Genomic DNA, 16,750 nt, shown 5'->3' on the forward strand with positions numbered 1-16,750 from the left:
CATTTATCTGTTGAATTGGCCAGCCTTTTGAAACTGCTAGAGCAAGAACTACTCGAATGTTGACAGGCCTGACAATCAGACTAAAGGTGTCTATATAGTCTAGCCCTTACTGTTGATTAAATACTCTAGCCACTAGTCGAGCTTTATGTTTAAGAATGGAACCATCTTGTTTATACTTGTTCTTGAATATTCATTTACAAGTTATTGCTTTTCTTCTTGGTGGTAACGAAACTAAGTCCCATGTAGAATTCTTTATCAAGGCATTGTACTCATCTTGCATGGCTTGTTTCCAATGTTTGGTTTCAAGAGCTTAGATGACATTTGTTGGTTCAGACATAGCAAGGAATACTTTAGGTTTGAAAACACCAGCTTTAGCTCTGGTGATCATAGGGTGTTGACTTTCCAGGGATTGACTTGTTGCTGATGTGGCAGTTTGTCTATGAGCTGGTATTCCTATGGTGACTGGTGGTGAGTTTGTAACAGGACCTGCAGTCAAATTGTCAATGTTGGAAGTAGGTTGGAAGTTTTGAAGGGAGTCAGAATATTGAGAGGATGATGGAACTGTGTTGAATGAAGTAGGTGACACTGGTAATTGGGATGAAAAAACCGGTATACTTGGCACTGCTTGAGATACTTGAGACTTTGATATTCATGCAATGTTGTTAATGCTGAAATACAATGTATAAGGAAATGTGTCTTCATCAAAGATCACATTTATGGAGATAATGATTTTGCCATTATTTGTAAAGCATTTGTATCCTTTATGGTGCATGCTATATCCAATAAAGATGCAGTGAGATGATCTAAAGTCCATTTTATGGCTGTTAAAGGATCTTAAATGAGGATAACAAGCATAACCAAAAGGTTTTAACAATAGATAATTTGGCAGTTTCTTAAACAATACTTCATATGGGGATTTTTGTCCAAGGATATGTGTAGGTAGTCTATTTATAACATGAATTGCAGTACTAAAAGCGTCTGCCCAAAAATTTTGCATAAGACCAGATGAAGATAAGAGAGTTAAACCTATCTCAGTGATATGTTTATGCTTCCTCTCAGCAGACCCATTTTGTTGGTGAGTATGAAGGCAACTAATTCTATGTATGATGCCACTTTCATTAAAGACTTTTGTTAGACAAGCAAATTCTTTTCCTCCACAGATTGAAACATTTTAATGTTGCTTCCAAATTGATTTTCAACCATAGTTTTTAAATGCTTGAAATGATGTGCAGTTTTAGATTTATTATGCATAAAATATATCCATGTGTATTGTGAATAGGCATCAGTAAAATGAATATAATAGCTAAAACCTTCTCTAGAGGCATAATGAGAAGGTCCCCAAACATCACTATAGACTAGTTGAATTGGAGAATTATACACGGTGGATGAATTAGGAAAAGGAAGAACATGTGACTTACCAATGCAACAAGCTTTACAGACAAAAGAATCTTTATTACTAACAGACATAGGAACATTACAAGTTTTCATGACAACTTTTACTATTTTCTTAGAAGCATGAACTAGTCTATTGTGCCATACATCATATGAATTTCTAGATTTTTGTACATTTAGAACAGTAGGTACATGAACAGCAGTATGCTCATAAGCATCAGGTTGTAGAATTTGTACTTCATCAAAGACATACAAGCCATTTTTTAAGATTCCCTTGTAGAAGAGTTTCCTTCGAATCCTGAGATTTAACAAGGCAATGGTTGGTGTGGAATTCAACATATACCTTATTATCTCTACAAAGTTTAGATATACTTAGCAGATTTTTGGTTATTTGAGGAACATGCAAAAGGTCTTTTAAGGTACACACTTTAGAAGACATAGGAGTATAAAGTATGTAGTACCTGTATGATTAACGCCTATTGCTTGGCCGTTTCCCATGGTAATCTTGTCTTGACTTGTATAGTCTCCTTTTGAACCAAAATTGTTCAAGTCTGGTGTAAGATGATTAGTGGCTCCGGAATTTGGATACCATTGATCATCATATACTGTATTTTGAGAACCTACAAACATGGCTTGCATCTGTTGTTGATTTCCTGAGTTGTAGGCATTAGTATTGGTATTGAAATTGGGTTCAGTATATTGTTGATCATACCTATGCCAGCAGTGAAAAGCTATATGACCAATCTTGCCACAAACTTGACACTATTGCTTGTTACTTCTACCAAAATTCTGAGTTGATCTGCCACATCCTCGACCTCTTTGAGAGCTTATTCCATTGTGTCCATTGGTATTGAAACCTCGCCCTAGATTTTTGGGTTGTTTTTTTGCATGAAAATTACCTTGAGCCAGATTGGCTTGAAGGGGAACACTGTCATTGCGTTTGTGTTTTTCTAATCTTTCTTCTTGAGCCATCAATAGAGCTTCAATTTGCTCAATAGGGTATTCTTCAATTCATGTAAGAACGAAAGTTATAAAGGGATCATATTCTTTAGGTAGTCCATCAAAGATTGCATCAATGTGCTCAACTGTATTTAGGGGTGACCCAATTGCTGCAAGAGTGTCTACGATCTTCTTAATTTCAAGAAGATATTGATTTATGGTCATTGATTTCTTGATTCCTCTCAACTAAATCTTGAGCTGTTTCACATGGGCCTTGGTTTGAGAGGCAAAGTATGTCTTTAGATTGCTCCACATCTGATGACACCACTCATATCCGACCATCCTTACCTTGAATTGAGGTTCCATGTTTTCCAATAACCAAGATTTGAGCAAGTTATCTTGTTGATCGAAGTCTTCATATTCGAAATTAAGTACGCATTTTTCTTCGTCCTCTGCTATCTTGTATCGAGGTGGAACATGAGTGGCACCAAGTATGTGTTTCTTTAAACGATACCCTCTGATTGTGGACTCGGCTTATTGCCTCCATGTGAGAAAGTTATCTTCACTGAGTTTGAACGAAATGGGGGTTGAGAAAGCTTGTGGGACGAAGTGTTTGTTTGTTGTGGAAGCCATGAAATTTCCTGGAAAAAAAACTTTAGCTCATGATACCATGTTAGAGAGAACCACCAAAGAAGAGAAATTGTTTATCATCTGAAATATTATTTTCATATATCATCAGAAATATGAAAGAGTATTTATATACAATAGGAGGAGGCAGTAGGATAACAACTGTATTGCCACCTCATTCATATTGTGATAACAAACTATATATATTACAATAGAGTGCTGACTTGAGGTCCTTGTTAGATACAAACTCTCAATTTGTATGCATGTGATACCAATCATAAAATATGCATAGTACATATTAAATGATTTGTCGATTTGTTAATTTGCATGCACATGATGCATGTAACACAATTTTTTTATCATATCATGAATCACTACACATACTCAATGATTTGCCATACATATAATTTTTCATATATATGATTTGTCATGCTTACAATTGTTATTTACAATGATTTGTCATACATGTTATGTACCAAGCAGAATTTAAGTATCTCATTCAATCAATACATTAATAACATTCATGTTTATTTTACACTCGCCAAGCATTAGAATAACTCAACCAATCCCTTTTCCTCGAAGGAAAAGGATAAGTTTTCTATATAGTGGCGCTTGACGAAAGTCAACCCGCACCTAACGCAACTCACCCAAAAAGCACTCATAGCTCTCGAGATGGTGCTTTGCATCACGCCCTGCGAGATAATAATAGGGACTCCTCTAGAGCTTCCTCACCTAACGAGCCTCAATTTGCACCCAATGTGAGTGACACAAAGACTCACAGCCTCAATAGCACTTGGCAAGATGTATCCTATGCCTATCGCAAACAAAACAAAGAGTGAACTCTACTCTCAAGCACCACAATGCCTAACGAGATGCACATGGCGCTCAACGCCATATCAAATCCAAAACTTGTAGAATCGCGATTTGCAAACAACAAATCCAAAACACACATTCAACATTTCAAATTAGTAAACACTACAAAATACTCATAATAAGCACATGAAACTCAATTCATACCGAAAAGGACTCAATGTACGAAATTAATCATAGATAATCACAATTCATAACAATTTAAAGGCATAAGAATCATATGGAAGACAACAAGTAAGAACAGAAAATGATTAGAATTTTTCTTTCATACAATGCATACAACACATAGAGGTTGGGAACCAACCTCACTACCCAACAATTATCCCATGCCCTAAAGTGAAAATTCTCACTCTCCCCTTACCTTGATCAAGAAAGAGCGCATAACGTGGGCCTTCGAAATGATTTCCTCCTGTCTCCTCTTCTCTTGGTTCTTCAAAGTGTAAAAGAAAATGGAAGTATAAGAAGAAATCGACTCAATCTCTCTTTAACCCAACCATACTTACATACCTCTAACCAAGGATTCATTTTCCCTTCCCTCAAAATAATCTTAATAATAATAATAATAATAATAATAATAATAATAATAAAAACAATATATTATATTTTAATTCTAATATAATTAATTAAAATAAATTCCAAAACATTTAAAGTTGATATCAAAACGCTTTATAAAATAAACTCTTTAATTTTATAATAAAATACATATAATTAATTTAATTGCAAAAATGCAGGGTATTACAACGTAGGTAAATTGATTCTAAAATTTTTAGACAAAATTTCAAGAATGCATTTCATTGTTATCACTTCATCATACTCTTCATGCACACTCTCTCCGGGCTTTGAAAAGCCATGTCCTAGCTATTGTTCATGGTGGAGATCGACCATCAACCTCCCTTCTCACATGAGGTGTCTTGCTCATCATTGCGATAGTGGTTGATAGGTGACGATGGTCTTGTTATCTTAAGCCAACCAGCACAATTCTTTTGACCTTGGAGGAGGCGACATTCGGTGGTGTTAACAAAGTGGTGAATGCTCTAGCAATGCATAAGTTCCTACATGATAAGTAGTAGTCGAGTGTGAGGTTGAACTCCTCTACAGTGAGGTGGCGGTTGGTGGCGACCACGCAAAGGTAGTGGTTGTTGAGGACGAACTTGACGTCGTTGTTGAGATCATGGATTATGAGAAGTTGCTTCTCGTCAAGGGGATTAGGAGCTTTAGGGGTTGTGGCATCATATTTGGATAGGAAGGGAAAGTTTAATCGTGATGGCGAGGGTGAGGGTTTGGGTGAGATGAAGTGTACTTTGAAATTTTGTCTAAAAAAATATTAAAATCAATTTACTTATACAACAATGGTGAGATGAAATATAATAAATATAATATATATTCCGTAGGAATCTTTTTAACGAAAGTTGACAATAAGGACTATTTTGAAGCTTTATAAAAGGTTAGGGATGAAATAGTAAAAAAAATAAACAGACTAAAAGTGAAAATGCAATAAATTATAGGGACGAAAATTTATTTTTTACAGAGATCTCTCTTCCTTTCTTTCAACAATTTACAAAATCTCTTTATCATCTCCTTCCACACCAATGAGACCGTTGTTGGAAAACACATCCCACATGCCATCTTCATGTCAAAACCCTCATCGAGAGAGACAAAATCCCTACGAAGGAGGCAATGTCTTCATTATGTTCTTAAGCGAGATGAGTGTTGAAAAACATATCCCATGCTCATCTTTGTAAATTCAACACCCCAACTCTTCATCTTGGAGCATTTCATCAATGACAATACTTCAAATCTACCTTATAATCATCGTTAGGAACTAAAAATAGTGATTTTAAATGTTAAAGTGATGAAAATTAAAAAAAAATATTTTATAAGGATCAAAATCAAAATTTACTCATTTTACAAAGATAAAAAAATGTTTACAAGTTTTAGAAGGAATAAAAAAAATATAAGACCAAAATCTAAATCCACTCATTTTACATAAATTAAAAATATATTTGGATCTAAAAAATATTATTATAATAGTAGGGTTTTTGGTTTACATAAAATAATAAAAAAAATTGTAATTTGCAAAAGAGTAGTTACAAAAATAAAATTGGATAAAAACTGTGTAATAAAAAAAAATCTCTTTATTATAATTATAGATTTGTTTACATGTAGATGAGTAATATGTTACTGAATATTATTATAATATGTTTACATGTGATTAAATTATATTTTTGATTATTTATCTTAATTTTTAGATTTATTTATTAAAATATTCATTTTAATTATTTTTCTTTTATGTTTGAATTAATTTGATATTTTAAAAAACAATAATTTAAAACATTACGACATGATTTCGAATAATTTTTGATTAATTGAAACATAAAAAGTTATAATCTTAGATTTACCTATATAGAAACTATAAAATTTAATTAACATTTAAGTCCAAGAAACTATAAAAATAATTAGAAAAATTGTGTAAAATATATATTATGAATAACTAAAAAATTGTATAAAATTATATTTTTAAATTTTTTATATGATTTTCATTATATTTATTACACTTTTGTTTTTGTTTAAACCTTCGTTGCATCAATATTTTTCATATAAATAAATTTAATAAAACAAGTTTTAAATCTTGAATCAATTAAAAAATTATTCAAAATTTAATTTATACACACACACACACATATATATATATATATATATATATATATATATATATATATATAATTTCTAAAAACTTTTGGGAGAGATAAAGGGCCATGGCCATATCACTTCACCAAGGTTCACCCTATCTTCCCGTGCGTTCCACAAATATAAAATCTAGTTGAAGTACATACGTGCACATGCACTATAACACCATACTAAAAACAAGTCAACAACACATTTTAAAGTTCAGATAACGTCACAATCGATTATCAATAATGTATAAGAGCCCTGGCATAACAATGTTATTTAATTTTTAGTAGAACTATAGAAGAATTCAACTACTAGAACCAAAACTGGAAGAAAAAACTGTTGAACAATGTTCATTACAACCATGAAAAAACAGAAAGCTATTAGGAACAAGCTTGACAAAACAGAATGAGGACAATAATTTTGGCACACTAGAAGACTAGCTCATGAGGCTTCATTCCTGCCTTCAAAGAAAACCTAGCACCCAAGTAAGACTTCAAGTCCGGAACACTCTCAATGGCCTTTAACAAAGCAGTGTCCACAGTTTTTTGGTCGTCTTTCTTTTCTTGAGGAAGCACGTTTTTCTCCTACAATGAGAAAATGAAAGTAACATCACATATGCATCTCAAAAAACAAGGAAAAATATTACTTTCCTCCTATAAGACTATAACAGTCGATCTGGTGAGAAGTAGTTATATCTCCTTATTAAACTTAAAGAAAACAAGGGAAACATCAACAAAACCAAAAGCTTAGTCAAACCAACCTCCTTCTCTGCCTCGAAGAACTCGCCTTCTCCCTTGGTTTTCTTTTTCTTGGCTTCCTTGGCAAAGTACTTGTCATCAAATTTATCGACGTTAACACCAGAGATGTCCACTTTTGTGGATGTACCAATGACATATGACTGGTTCACCCTTCTCAGAGGAACCCCATTGATCTTAAAGGGACCTAAAACGGCAAAAGACATCTAGATGAGAAGAAAGACCACATTGCAAATAAGGTACAAATCGCATTGCGAGAGCTAATAATTGAGGGGAAGCACATATCAGTAACAATTTGAATTAGCAATTTTACCTTCATCAATGTGTACCTAAACCTAAATAGAAAATTAGTCCTAAAGCACTAATGACATAATCACTAGCATTTTCCCAAAGAAAAATGATCCAAGAGACAATATTAAGTATCAGTTTGGATTAGCTTATTTTGTAGAAATCAAAATCTTGCTGCTAGAGTACTATTCTGGGGTTTCCGGTGGGGGTTGTTGGGAACACATGGGGAGTTAAATATGAACTCAACACTACATCTTAACATAAAATTTTAAGATAACAAGTTTATGAGTATTGCTCACTTATATGCTACTCAATATACCTAACTCTATCGAATGTTAGACTCTCGTTTACACTTGCACACCATGAGAGATGATGGCAGAGGGATGAATTGTTTACTAAACATTTAGAACTATGCTTGTTGAAGAAGCAGGCACAGAAAACATAAATTGGACCATTTGTAAACAACATGTTGATCACAATTTACAAGTGAAGTGAAAACACATACTAGCAATCATTGGATTAACTCAATGAAACATGATGACCACAACAAATGAATAACTGACCACCAACAAAGCTTATAATTCAAAAACTAATTGAACAGAAATCAATCTCATTACAAACACCACACCTGTTACAAGAAGCAACCCAGATGGAAGCTGCTTCAGGAAAACAACCCTCTTTCCCTTGAATCTTCCAGCGAGCAGGATCAAAACTGTCCCGGGAGTAATGCTAGCCCTGAAGACCAAAGAAAACCAAATATAAGACCTCACTTACTAAAACAAGACAAAAACTAAAATTCTTAAAGATGGGATTCTTTTTATTGGAAAAAGTCCATTTTATTGTTAAACATCTAGAACATTGGCATTGTTTATCCTAATCCCAATCTAACCTCATATCCCAGTTCCCAGGCTTAAAAAACAATAACACCGACAACAAAGTTCAATAAAGCATATTTTCTAAGCACGAAACCACTAAATCACAAAAAGTAGCTAATCAAATTATTAAAATAAATTCACAAAAGCATGAATTGCTTTACATTTTCTAACAATTAACATTATAACAAACAACTAGAACAAAACACCATACATTGTTGGCAGATGAAATGACAAAAACAAACTAATAAAACAATTACACACACTAAACACATACTCCCATGGTTCATGTCATCAGTTAAAAACTGGCATCAACAAGACTTATTGACCTATCCCAATTGGCAGCTCATTCCTCCTCCTAAGCTTAGCCCCCCCCCCCCCCCAACCCTCACATTTTCTAAAAATGATAAAACCACCGAAAATAAAAATTAAATCTAACAAATAAAATAATTAAAACGCCCACAATATTCACTCATCAGTTAACATATAGCATTGACACGACTTATTGACTTGACCCCAATCTTCACTTCATTCCACCTGCCAAGCTTAAAGAAAAAGCATATTTTTTTTCACTTCTACCAATAAAATTATTAGAAACACACAGCATTTCAATCTTGGCCTCATTCCACCCAACAAGCAACCAAAAAACTCCCTTTTATTCCCCACATTTTCTAACCATAACCCCACAAATCAAAACACTAAACACGTGACTTATAAACAGGGAAAGTAATCAACAATGTGGAACCAAAGACCTTAGCTTTGCAGGCTTGGGCTTGTGCTTGTTGACGAGGGGCCTCCTGACATCATCAGCTGGGTAAAACTTGGGCGGCTTCTGGGCCGGGGCTTGGGGCTTGGGCTTGGGATCGTGGCGAGGAAAAACGCCGCCGTGCTTGGCCTTGATGGCCCAGATGCCCCTCTTGTGGTACATCTGGGAACGCGAGTACTTCCCAATTCCCCTTATCAACTGAGGGTTCCTTGTCACCCTCGCGCTTCTTGGTTTCTTCGGCGCCATTGCTTTTGCTTCTTCTGCTGCTCCTGTAGATGAAAAACCCTCACACTGCTTACATACATTACAGATGCGCCTCAAACTGTTTAATGGGCTGGGCTGGGCTTTCGCAAAATACCCATTCACTCACATGATGTTGCCTCACCCCAGGCCCAGCTCGTTCTCTTTATATTTATTTATTTATTTGATAAAAAAAATATTATCTTTATCAAAAAAATTAGGCATATTTTTAGTTTCTTAAATTTAAGATAAATTTGTTTTTGCTCCCTCAAATTTGAAATTAATGTTTTTAGTCCCTCTAGTTACAAAAATTCTTATTTTAGTCTTTATATTCAAATTTTGTTAATTTTTTTTATAAATACTATTGTTTAAAATTTATCTATTGGTGATTTTGTTAAATTCAATTGATATTGCATAACTGTCTTAATTTGTCACTTTCAGATATGTTATTGGTGATTTGAGATACTAAAACAAGATTTTTTTTTAAATTACAGGGACTAAAAATAATAATTTTAAATTTGAAGAATCAAAAATAAATTTATCTTAAATTTGAGGGACTAAAAACATATTTAAACCAAAAATTTATAATCCTACATTTTGGCTGTTTATGTCTTTTTAAAAAATATTTTTTGAAACAATAACTTAAATTTTGTAAATATTTTTTTATATTTAAAAATAAGTTGTTTCATGAAATTGAAAAATTAAAAATTAGATACGTTTTCAGGGGAAACTTTAGGAAACACTCTCACCGAAGGAACATTGATCTCAACTTTGCTTTCTTTGTTTTCAATAGTCAATGTAATAATCTAGAGTTTTATTCTTTAAAGAGTCTAGCATTATGTGAAGCAAGTCTAAAAGATTATTGACAAACATAAAGCTTGTTCCTTGTTTTATTCTTTATAATAAAGTTTCCAACAAGCAACTAAACACAGAACAACTAAAAAGAACAATTTTTTTTTTATAAGTAAAATAAACCAAACCGCAAAAGGAAGAAAGAAAATCAATGAAGAAAATGCAATTGATTACAAGAGAAAAGTAATAGATTACAAAAAGGATGAGTTTTCGGAAGAGGGCAAAAATTCAATGTTGTAATCGATTAAACAAATTTCAATTGATTATAGTGTATAGGAATTTTCTAGAGAGAGTAAACTCTTTATTGTAATCGTTTAAATGAAATTTCATTGATTACATTATGCTAAAGTGGACATTAAAAAAATAATACTTGTTGTAATTGATTACATTACAGGATAATGGATTACATTAAAAGATGTGTTTCTTTACCTAAATGATTTATTAGAAGTAATTGATTATTTAGGTTTAATTGATTAAACTTTTAAGTCAAAAGCACTCTTTTCATATCATGTCTCAACCCCTCAACAACTTTTTCTACATTCTAAGTCTCAAAAATGGCTTGTGCATAGAAATGAGTCAAATGCTCAAATGTCATAGCATATTCCAATATTGACAAACTCTCTTGGTGCAACCTCATAAATTCCATCTTTTTAGCGTGTCTCACACTTTTTAGGAAGTACTTCTCGAAGAATACTCTTTTAAATCATTCTCAATCCACCATACTCCTTTGGCCATTAGCATATGCTAAGTACTATGCCACTAGTACTTTATTTTCCCCATCAACATGTACATTGATTAAGCAAGCTTTCGCTCATCTGTACAACCCACACCTTAAAGAGTTTCTCCATTTCACAAATTAGTGATAAGCCACTTCTAGATCTGTATCTCTCCAAAATTGAGGAGGATGACACTTCCTGAACTCAATCAGTTCCCTACTCTCTTGTGACCCGATTGGTTTAGCTGTCTCAATTGCAACTCTGTTCACATCTACTTGAGCAAAGTGAGCATTTTGCTATTGCATAGCCATGACCATCATCTCTATGACTTGGGTTATTTGATTGTATTGGGGTCTAATCATTTTCTACAGAGATCAATAATTTCGTAAGGTAACACACAATAGCAACAACATATGCAATTTAACAACTACACAACAAAAGCAAAAAAGGTCCACCCCCATAGAGTGTCCCGAAGAGACTCGACTGACTCTGATACCATAAAAGTGTAATGACCTGACAGATCACTACACTTATTATAGTTCAGTCGCTACGCAATGAAAGATTAAAACAACAATCAACTATCCTAGGATTATTGTGCAATAGTTACCTAATTATACATGCCATTTATACATGTATAAGGTAGTAATCAAAATGACTAAAATCAATAAAATCCTCATAGGTGTTATATACATACCATGTACATATATACAACTACATCAAATATAGAAATGTATGTAAAATAACCCTACTCCTTGGTCAAGTATCTATACGCTACCACAACAAGTATATCATAAGAGCAGTGTCACCAAGAATTTGGTCACCTTTAGCATGACCCCCCAAAAATTCAGACAAGTTAATCTTGTTAATTTTTCCCTATTCTCATACCAATTATGATCATTGTAGTTTCAACCACAAGGAAAAGAAAGATAAGCTTGTGATAAGAATCAACATAGTAATCAAAATTAAGAAACTTAAAACAATATAACATAGACAACTCAATCAATATTAAAATCAATTAAGCATGTCATCTTTTAACTTATAAACAACATCGTCGCACCAACATCTCAACAACTTACAACACAATAACAATGTTATTATAAAACAACTTTAAACAACTAATACATTGTCTCCCGTGTCAACTTCAAAAATCTTCTACAATAGAAGCAAGTAGTTTAAGTGGCTAAAATTCTACCAAATCACAAAGTCTGACCTATTGCAACCAGACCAAATATAGACAACTTTAAACCTCTTAAAGAACCTATTTGATGGAACTACTTGGAGAAGGTTGATGTTTCTTCAAGTTGAATCATGCTAAGTCCCTTCTTCTCTTGAGGTTCTTCACGCCAATGGAAGATTTGGATGAGTTCAAGCTCCAAAAGCTTGAAGATGCTTCCCAAAGTGGTTCGATTTCTCTTGAAGGAGAGAAACTTGAGGAACCAAGCACAAAGGAGAAGTTCCTTTGTGAAGCTTTTAGGAGAAGGAGATTCTCCACGAAATTGGACTCTTGAAATGAGAGAGAATTTCTGAATTCTAAGTCTCATAAATGTCAAAAATGATTACAAGAGTAGAAATTACAAATATATAGAGGTAGGTAGCTTAAGGAGCAAGCTAACCTTAACCATGGTTCACTAGGAACCATGGTAAGGTTAGTTGACCTTCTAGGTGAGTTTAGAAACTTGTGGAGCAAACTTCTCACTTAGCTTTCTTGAGAAGCAAGCTAAGGAGAAGCTTGTAGCACAAGCTTCTCATCTCCTTGAAGGTTAGAAAAGCAATTCGGTCAAAGAAAGGAGACTAGGCAAGGTGGGCGGATTTGGTCTCTTTTGGCTCCTTGAATTAATTTAAAAAATGTTTGATTTGGTTTAGTTAGGTTCATCCAATGATGATGAAACCTAGATAAATCAAATCTATGAAAAATTAGGAGCAAAATTAGTCCAATATGTAAAATTTTTCCTAGGCCCAATTCTGGCCCAATTACTAATCACAGCCTCAAGCATTGCTAAATGCCACCCCTCTTTTCCTACTGAAAAAAATAGAAAATGAGTGTATCAACAAAGGAGGTTAAATGGAGTCAAACTCTCCAAGTAACCCACCCTAGAACCAATATACAATGACTAATAAAAGAAACTAAATTACCTCACAAATACAAAGGCAAAAATAAGCCTATACAAGAGAACTATGTACAAGATATTTACAACTAGAACTATGCCTTCCAAGAGCACCCCAAGAGGTTTCCACCAAAGAGAATATCAATCTTCTACCAAGAGTTTTCCACCAAAGAGAATATCAATCTCCTAGGCTTCCACAAACACTTCAAGATGCTACCCTTGTACTTGGCTTTCCACACCATCAAAGAGGCACTCAACACACCTTAAGTTGCTGAAGTTATATAGGAAAAACTGAAAAAGCACAATTTAGAAAGGCTACACCAAATGGTAGAATTAAAGAGACAAGACTAGAAAGAGTTCCAAAAATTGACAAGCAAAAATTAAGGCACAAATGAAAGGCTAGCACACAAAGGAAAACCTAACAATGGCTCTAGAATGGATTACAAAATTAAAATCTAAGATTAAGAAATGAAAACAAGAGAGTAATCTCAAGTGTATAGGGCTGGACAGTTTTAGAAACATGCAACAATAAGCAAAAATCGAGAGCAAAACAACACAAAATTTTCACTCCTTTTGGCTTTTTTTTTCTTTGGTTCTTTCTTTTGAAATTTTCTTTTCTATAATTTTCCTTTTCTTTTTCTTTCACACAACCAGGAGTTAATGCCTTTTAAACATTGCAAGAGACTCGGATTTAATAAAGAAAATTGTTGCCAAACATTTCAACAATCAACAAGAGGTATTCAAGTATGTGTGTGTTAGAAGTGCTCACACTTTTGCACAATTTTTTAGTAATTTTTTAGGCACACTTTTCTTTAATTTTTATCACACATTTAGAACACTTAAAACCTCTGTTTTCTCTGTTTTGAAAGCTTCAAAAATAAGCACAAGTTTCAGCCACACAAGAGATTCAAGGAAAACCTACTAGGAAAGTTTTTTTGAAATTTTCTTGACAAACTTTTTAAGGAAACATAATAGAAACCTAACTCTAAGAAATTTTCTAGAATTAATAGCAAATTAGAAACTCAAATATGTAAAACAAAAGCACATATAGGTCAGGTACAAAGAGTATATAAATTGCACAAAACGAATTGACCAAAAACAACACAAAAACAAAGGTTAAACAAGCTAGTCTAGGAATTAATGACATGTAAAGGACTACACATGACTCTAGACAAAACACAAGATTATAAACCAAAAACACATGCTATTCATTATCATAATCCAATCACGGATTCAGGTCATAAGGAATAAGAGAAGACTCAACAAAATAAAAAATGCACAAGTTCATAGAAACCTAAAGCACCAAAACCGGATTGATTCAAGATTAATGGAACAAGCAAAATGTGAATCAATCAATTCTCATGTGACATATAGGATCCATCAAAATATGTATTAAACCTAGATCCATACAGCAAACACAAGAAGACATGTAAAATATGGAAGAGACAACACGGATTCACACAAAAGTTTAAGAACACATAATCTCAAGAGCACCAAGGCTCTAGATACCAAAACTGATGGAAGTACTTGGAGAAGGTTGATGTTTCTTCAAGTTGAACCATGCTAAGTCCCTTCTTCTCTTGAGGTTCTTCACGCCAATGGAAGATTTGGATGAGTTCAAGCTCCAAAAACTTGAAGATGCTTCCCAAAGTGGTTCGCTTTCTCTTGAAGGAGAGAAACTTGAGGAACCAAGCACAAAGGAGAAGTTCCTTTGTGAAGCTTCTAGGAGAAAGAGATTCTCCACGAAATTGGACTCTTGAAATGAGAGATAATTTCTGAATTCTAAGTCTCATAAATGTCAAAAGTGATTACAAGAGTAGAAATTACAAATATATAGAGGTAGGTAGCTTAAGGAGCAAGCTAACCTTAACCATGGTTCACTAGGAACCATGGTAAGGTTAGTTGACCTTCTAGGTGAGTTTAGAAACTTGTGGAGCAAGCTTCTCACTTAGCTTTCTTGGGAAGCAAGCTAAGGAGAAGCTTATAGCACAAGCTTCTCATCTCCTCGAAGGTTAGAGAAACAATTCAGTCAAAGAAAGGAGACTAGGTAAGGTGGGCGGATTTGGTCTTTTTTGGCTCCTTGAATTAATTTCAAAAATGTTTGATTTGGTTTAGTTAGGTTCATCCAATGATGATGAAACCTAGATAAATCAAATCTATGAAAAATTAGGAGCAAAATGAGTCCAATATGTAAAATTTGGCCTAGGCCCAATTCTGGCCCAATTACTAGTCACACCCTCAAGCATTGCTAAATGTTACCCCTCTTTTCCTACTGAAAAAAATAGAAAATGAGTGTATCAACAAAAGAGGGTAAATGGAGTCAAACTCTCCAAGTAACCCACCCTAGAATCAATATACAATGACTAATAAAAGAAACTAAAGTGCCTCACAAACACAAAAGGCAAAAATAAGCCTATACAAGAGAACTATGTACAAGATATTTACAACTAGAACTATGTCTTCTCTTCATGATAAAGTAGTCCAAATTGAAGAGTACCTTGGGCTTGGAAAGCCCACTGGTCTTCAAGGTGTCCACTGGTCTTCAAGGTGGCCATAGCTCTAGAGATTGGGCCCTTGGCCCATGGTCCATCATCCCATTCCTCTTGGTTCCTTCAATGTATCACCTCTTGGATTCCTTGGCCTTGGCTATAGTCTATCACTATTTAAAAACTTAATTTGATTTTAAAGTGCTGCCACTTAAATTAGGAAGTTTAGTACTTTGTCAAGGTAGAATAATTTGAGTATAAACCTACCACGACGTTAACTTGCAATACTAAGTCATTTATGAGATTAACCCACTAACTACCCTCCACAACTTATAACCACACAATGGGATATTTTGATTTTTAACAACTTTTATTCTTCTCTAGTTCTTATGTATCTTATCAAAGACATGTATCAACATTACATGTCTAACAACTTAATCAAGTATAGCTTCATACAATTATACAACTTTATCATCTATCAACTTATAACTTAAAAACGTACATATCATTATATGTTATCTCAAATCGATGCATAATGAGTTATCCTCATACAACATTCGTCATTTAAATAATTCATTATCCATCAACGATCCAATCAACTTAAACATCACATTAAAATCATGCAACTTGCACTCGGCACCATCCTTATTGGGTGCCTGATGCCATTAAGGCAAAGGGTTTCATGTCTTGTCCACACTTGGCACCAAACTACTCACGCCCTGCATGGTTGAGGTAGAGAATCTCCCACACCTTATGCCTTGAGTGGTAAAAAACCACACTCAACCTTAATCAAGCAAAGGGTCTCTACTTGATTCAACCCGACACCACTTCACTAGTGTCCGACATGGATCCAAACAAAGGTGATTCTCTCTCCTCACACTTGACACCATTCAAACCACACCCAACGGTATTTCAACTTGAGACAATTCTCTCTCATCATGTTTGACACCACTAATCCTATACATGACATGATGGCATCCTTGCTTCCATTGAAGAAGGAATGTTGAACAATGGCAAGGGATGCTTGAACTCCTTGGATCAAAGTTCCTCAAGGGGCGTTTTTAATGGAGGAATGGGGCGGAAATGGAAGTGTGGAGGTTTGGGTAGAAGGTGTTTGATGAAAGGTTTGAGAGGGCACTCTAGGGTTTGGCTCACTTCAAGGTAGGTGA

At 34.1% G+C, this 16,750-nt stretch overlaps 1 protein-coding gene across 1 annotated transcript; it reads right to left on the reverse strand.

Moving 5' to 3' along the window:
- Window positions 1-6,716: 6,716 nt before the first annotated feature.
- On the reverse strand, window positions 6,717-9,467 carry LOC109813569 (large ribosomal subunit protein eL6). The gene is made up of 4 exons (XM_083065648.1): window positions 9,169-9,467; window positions 8,173-8,279; window positions 7,262-7,443; window positions 6,717-7,085 (listed from the first exon to the last, which is right to left on the reverse strand). Exons 1-4 carry the CDS (start codon window positions 9,426-9,428, stop codon window positions 6,930-6,932), a joined length of 705 nt encoding a protein of 234 aa, XP_082921774.1. The 5' UTR covers window positions 9,429-9,467; the 3' UTR covers window positions 6,717-6,929.
- Window positions 9,468-16,750: the final 7,283 nt, after the last annotated feature.

The sequence above is a fragment of the Cajanus cajan genome, chromosome 10 (assembly GCF_000230855.2).
Source record: "Cajanus cajan strain Asha chromosome 10, NIPB_CcT2T_4, whole genome shotgun sequence".
NCBI lineage: Eukaryota > Viridiplantae > Streptophyta > Magnoliopsida > Fabales > Fabaceae > Cajanus > Cajanus cajan.

Bases quoted from the DNA above. Each gene is read 5' to 3' on its own strand.
- LOC109813569 (XM_083065648.1), bottom strand. From the start codon at position 9,428: ATGGCGCCGAAGAAACCAAGAAGCGCGAGGGTGACAAGGAACCCTCAG. The intron at 8,280-9,168 runs GTCTTTGGTTCC...TTTGGTCTTCAG, and splicing joins CCCAAGCCTGCAAAGCTAAG to GGCTAGCATTACTCCCGGGA. The intron at 7,086-7,261 runs GTTGGTTTGACT...TTCTCATTGTAG, and splicing joins TCTTCGAGGCAGAGAAGGAG to GAGAAAAACGTGCTTCCTCA.